At 35.6% G+C, this 5,868-nt stretch overlaps 1 protein-coding gene across 1 annotated transcript; it reads right to left on the reverse strand.

Moving 5' to 3' along the window:
• Positions 1 to 295: 295 nt before the first annotated feature.
• Positions 296 to 5,868, reverse strand: LOC136229987 (bet1-like protein At1g29060). The gene is made up of 4 exons (XM_066018885.1): positions 5,659 to 5,868; positions 5,433 to 5,556; positions 4,198 to 4,254; positions 296 to 678 (listed from the first exon to the last, which is right to left on the reverse strand). The coding sequence occupies exons 1-4, from the start codon at positions 5,679 to 5,681 to the stop codon at positions 517 to 519; spliced, it is 366 nt and encodes a 121-aa protein (XP_065874957.1). The 5' UTR covers positions 5,682 to 5,868; the 3' UTR covers positions 296 to 516.

The raw sequence follows: 5,868 nt of genomic DNA on the forward strand, positions 1-5,868 counted from the left end.
GAGTGTAGATTTATCTTGGAGTGGAGTTAGATTTTTTTTTTTTTTTTTTTTTTTTTTTTTGAAGGAGCGGAGTTAGCTTAACCTTGTCCTTTATCTTCTATCTGCATTTAGGTTCCACTTGCTATTTGTCAATTGCTGCTTGGTTTAGAGGATTAGCTCTATTTCTATCATATTCACAGGCTACTTAAAATACACAACTGGTGCAGATTTACATAGCTCAATGGAGAGACAAAAGCAATGCTCCATTGCACTTGCACTTGCATTAGAACCAAACAATGTCTAGATGGATAATTCATGTCAGAAGGCAGTCAAGATGCTTAAACTTATAATGAACACATCGAAACCCACTACACTGCATTCTCAAGTCCTTTATCATGAAAAACAGATGAATGCAGCTCAGATTGACTAATTTTTCCACAATTAAAATGAACATATAAAAAAGCATCCTCCCCGAATGGAGATGTAATGTGAATTATGGTAGAAACACATGTACACTAGAAACCAATAAGCTCAATCTCATCTACCAGAATGCTTAGACCACAAGTACACTAGAGTAAAACAAACTAATCCAAAAATGATTACTTGCAAGATTTGATTTGATTTTTGATGGGCCACTGTCCTGTTCAGCCTCCTCATCCCACTTCTCACCCCTGCTTCTGCATTGCTCACCAGCCTTTGCTGTTTAGACAACCAATCAAACATATCAAACTTGTAAGAATGCAACCTGTTTTGTATTTGCAAGACTTGGACAAAAGATATTGTGCGATAAAATAGATTTCTGAATTCTGAGGGTTTCCAAACAACTTCAAACTATGTAATAAGATCACAGAAATTAGTACATTATGCCCCCTGAAATTATATTCAGGGGGGCAGTTAACTCCAAAATGACTTTTCTGGTCAATTTTGACATGAAATTTTGTATTGCTTGACAAACTGAAAGAATGGCCTGTATGCACATTCAACCAATGGACAATGACATGTATTCAAATTGGGCAAATTGTTTAGTCAAACTCAATACAAGTTCAGGAGAAAATTGTTCTGTTATCCATAAGATTACAGAAGAAAACATCTACAAAAGCATACATTCTCTATTGTCTCCATAGATGTTATCTCACATCACAGTATACCCTAAGACTGGCACTGCCAAGTGCCAATCATATATTATAGTACAATATCATTCTGCCCATGTATTTTGGAACGCCGTGTCTCAGTTTAGCACATTCTCCCCCTTCTTTCTCCTCATCTCTCACCAGTAAACCCTCAAGTCTCAACCAAGTAAAGTTTTGTACATTAAACGCTGCATCCTTAAGGCTCTGCCACAATACTCTTTAATGATTTTATCTCCTCACAAAGTTAGCAGCCTCAAGCAATCACTAGACATATTCCTACTCCTATCTGCCTCGTTGTAGCAGAGCTAGAAAATATACTCTCTTCAATCAACCAAGTAAATTTTGTACATTACACGCTCCAACCTTAAATCCGTGTCCCCCTATAATGACTTTTGCTTATAAAGAACAGGAACAAAAAAAAGCAATCAACCGTTCTAGTCACGTATCAAAGGAGAAATAAGAAGTAGAAGGACTGATTTGGGTTTTAGCCTATGTTCAAGTTAGCTATTTCTGTTGTTGAATCGTTGTGCCTTTGGTTATTGTCCTTTTGCGTAGAGTTTTTTGTTCCAGATTTAGAATATTAGCTGTAGAATTATACTAGCTGCCTTATCAGCAAGCAGTTATGCTTTTTATATGTCATGCGTTTGTAAGGGTGAAATCATCAATGAGAATATACGACTAATTTCCCTCTCTCTCCTCTTCTTTTCTCTCTCTCTCTCTCAAATCTTCCTTTGTTTCTGTACCTCTCTTCCTCTTCTAAAATTCCTTCTGCCAGAGCCACCATCTGCAAGTTCTTTCCAACAGTTCCTATGCTCTTATTTTTCTAACAGCTAAGCGGGAAAAGCCGCTATATTTAATATGGGCACTCTGCAGCAATACTCTTGGTGATTCTATCTCCTCAAAAAGTTAGCAGCCTCAACCAATCGCTCCATATATTCCTACTCCTATCTGCGTTGTTGTAGTATAACTAATTAATATACTTTCCTCAAATCAAACTCTTGCAATACCATGCAGTGTTCATGAATTCGTCAGAAAGCATTAAAGTTTCAGTTGATTAAACTCGATAATCAATTCAGTCATTGTGGTCGGACTCTATTATGGATTTCTGACCACCTTTTCCATAGGGCCCTCTTACCTCTTCCTTCTTCAAGCTCATGTTATTAAAGGAGAAAGACTGTTTATAAAAAACGCAGGTCTCAAAAAAGTCGTAAGAGCAAGTATGCAGGCTGACGCCTGTCCAGTCCAATGACTTTGATACAGGCAAGGGAAAGAAATTAAGAAGTGGGCAGAGAACAGAGTAAAAGAAGTTTTAGCCCGTTTTGTTATTTTGAGGTTTGTTCCATCTTATGCTTTTTTGCTGTGTAATAAGGAGAATATATTTCCAGTTTTTTTAGCCCTTCTGTTTAATAAACCTTTCAATCCGTTATAGTGCATGTTTACCTCGCCATATCATTGAATGGTAAGAGCAGTAAGCAATCTGGTCTTTTGACTGTAACGATTAAGCCAAAGAAGAATGGCAATAAATTTTTAACAAAATTTGAGTGGAGATCTCCAGGAAGCAGAAGCACCGACACTTCTAGGAGGTAGGGGTACGAGTCCCGGACACTCCGACACTCCAGGGACATGCACCCGACCAAAATAAGTGTCCCCTCTTTTTTTCTTTTTTAAATATGGGGACACTTCTCGGACACAGCTTCTGAATTAATTAAGTAGAATATAGGGTTTTTTTTAATAATTTTACAAAAAAAAGGGTTTGATATATAAAATAAAAACCATAATAAAAGAAGAAATCAAAATCTAAAGAAAAAAGTATGGCAGCCACCCCTTTTTTGGTAGTTTAAATAGTTTGAAGTACTAAATGTTTCTTTTTCATGAATTAATGACTTGTTATCTATAGAGCACGGAAACATGAATTTACAGGCGTTCCACGTTTCCAATACGTTTTGGGCTGCTTCCATAATATTGGAAACTTGGATACACGATTCCGTCTGGAAAACGCATTTCCGAGACAAAAAAGGATTGCAGTTCATGTTCTAATCTCTTTCTCTGTTCTAATCTTTTTTTTTTTTTTTTTTTGAAACACTATGTTCTAATCTGAGGGCGAGTCTTGGCGCAACGGTAAACGTTGTTATTGTGTGACCGAGAGGTCATGGGTTCGAGTCTTATGAGCAGTCTCTTGCCAAAAAGTTGGCAGAGGAACGCTTGCCCCCAATACACCCTTGTGGTGGGACCTCTCCCCGGACCCTCACTTAGCGGGGACGCATAGTGCACCAGGCTGCCCTTTACTATGTTCTAATCTCTTTCTCTGAAATTTACACTGTTTTGCAAACTCAAATCCTTTCTCTGTGTTAATCTTTCATTAGAGATAAATAATTACTACTGATCTCTTTCTCTGTCTTGCAAATTCAAATTTCCCAGTGTTTTGCAAACTTGTAATCTCTTTTATATGTACTTATTTAGTTATATTACAAAAATTCAAATATTATTATACTTTTAATATTTGTAAATGTATTTTTAATATTTACACGTTTCCCCCTCCTATGTTTTATAGAAATGATGTTTCCCGTGTCTGTATCCGTGTCAAATCCGTATCCGGGCAACATAGCTTATTATGGATGTTATATATATATATATATATATATATATATATATATATATATATATAAATTTGGCATGTCTATGCCATACCCGTGTCTCATATTTTCTAAAAATGTTGTTTGCCGCACCCGCACCTGTACGAGTACCCGTGGCTTCCTAGGGAGATCCTCAGTATCACCATATTTCAACAAGGTAGGTAGGATATGTAAAGTTTCGAACAAAGAGAATGAAAAATGTAATAGGAGCGAAGTATAAGTTTCGTTTTTTTTCTTTCTTGTGTTTGTAAATGCAAATTTTTCTGATATTAGATCTAATCAAATACAACACAAGGCATCAAAAAGATAAATGTTATGACAAAAATTACAAGTTCGCATGCAAGAAATTTTTCCAGATTGCTTTCCAAGGTAGCTCAGATATCTCAGGTTTGTTCTAAAAGAAGATAGCAACTGAGAGGAAGAAAAAAAAGGGAAAAACAAGTCAGTAAATTTACCAAATCAGAGAGAATATCATTCTGAAGTCTGGCTTCTGTTCCAATTTCTTGAGCCACCTGCAGTCAAATGTTCATGAAACCCATCATGATGAAATCTAATTTTTGGGTTAAACACTACAACTTCAATATTTGACCTTAACATACTTTTTTGGAGGATAGATATTCAAATATATCATAATGGGTCAACAATCAAAAATAAAATAGTGAATGGAGGATCTGCTATTCTTCTAGAAACTTCAAACAAGTAACTAGGACTGAATTGACAGAAAATAAAAGGAGGGACGTAAATTGTAATCTATTCCTAAGACATGGGCAGTTAGGAGTTTCATCTAAAACAAGTCCACACACACAGAGAGACTACTAAACTGCAGTTTTCCGAGAGAGACTAATAAGTTAGCTTAAATCTTGTAACTAAGATTCTCAATGAGATTATACAAAATGGAAAACATCATGTCTATTAGAAGAAGGAAAATGTTGTGAAGAGCATAAAATGAAGATTGGAAGGAAACAGTACTATAGAATACCAGGAGACACCATGAAATCAACGTTGGAAGGAATGTAGAAATTCAACATTTTAACAGGTTGCAGCCATTAGGATTCAGAATTTAAACATTGTTTCGAAATAATCAATTTTCAACAATATAAGAAACTGACGCTACTTTTACTAAGATTAATCTATTCCAATAATATACACATCTTTTGTCATACATCCAAACTAGGAATAACCATAAGAGAAAAACTAAACAACTATATGCCCCCACCTAAACATTAAAAAAGTAGATAAACCATGAAATTATAACACTATGTCATCCTTCCATGATTAAGGAGGTGTCCAGAACCCAAAGAAAATTGATGATTTCAGTAAGAAGTAATAACTACAATCTGGACCAAGAAAAATCCGCTACTGAAAATTACATGAAACGATGCAAGCAAAGTCTCGTTCAATTTTCATTAATTCGTTTCTGAAACTCAATAAAATGGCTATATAAGGGAGATCTATTCTACAGTAATACAATCATTTATCTTCCCTTTTCTTCCTCCAAACTAAAAATACAGCACAATTTTCATGGGGGCACTAAATCAGAAAACCCAATTAAAAGAGAACAGTACTGATCCATTGAATTCAGTTCAGTGATGAGCAATGAAACCCATATTGCCAATTTTGCATCAAATAATCATTCAAGAGGAAAAATAGGAAATGAAAATAACAAGGATTTCTCATTATCAAATCATACGTTTTTGAGCTGGCTAACTTGTTTGTGTAGACCCAAGATTTCATCATCTAGGTCTCCTTCCACTGGATCAATCCTTACTTGAAACTCCTCAGAATTGGCCACCGGTCGCGCGCTAAGACCTTCCCTGTATAGACCCACAGATTAAATTTGGATCAAATCCAAACGCTCATAAAAAAAAAAAAAAAAAAAAATTAGATTTAGAGATTAATATAATAAATAATGTTACCTAGATCTGTAAGGGTTTGCCATTAGAGAAAGTGGAAGAAAGAATTCACAAACTAGAAAGGTAAGAAAGGCCGAATGCTGATCAAATTTGTAGAGAGAGAAAAGGCAAAAGTTTAATTTAGTTTAGTCTAATCCGCTCACAGACAAGGATTGGAGCGGGGATAGTCCATCAGAATTATCCATCGGTTGGGTTAAGACTCCGTAAAGCCTA

The sequence above is a fragment of the Euphorbia lathyris genome, chromosome 5, assembly GCF_963576675.1.
Source record: "Euphorbia lathyris chromosome 5, ddEupLath1.1, whole genome shotgun sequence".
NCBI classification, from domain to species: domain Eukaryota; kingdom Viridiplantae; phylum Streptophyta; class Magnoliopsida; order Malpighiales; family Euphorbiaceae; genus Euphorbia; species Euphorbia lathyris.

Bases quoted from the DNA above. Each gene is read 5' to 3' on its own strand.
- LOC136229987 (XM_066018885.1), bottom strand. From the start codon at position 5,681: ATGGCAAACCCTTACAGATCTAG. The intron at 5,557-5,658 runs GTAACATTATTT...GGGTCTATACAG, and splicing joins GCAAACCCTTACAGATCTAG to GGAAGGTCTTAGCGCGCGAC. The intron at 679-4,197 runs GTAAATTTACTG...TTGTCTAAACAG, and splicing joins ATGATATTCTCTCTGATTTG to CAAAGGCTGGTGAGCAATGC.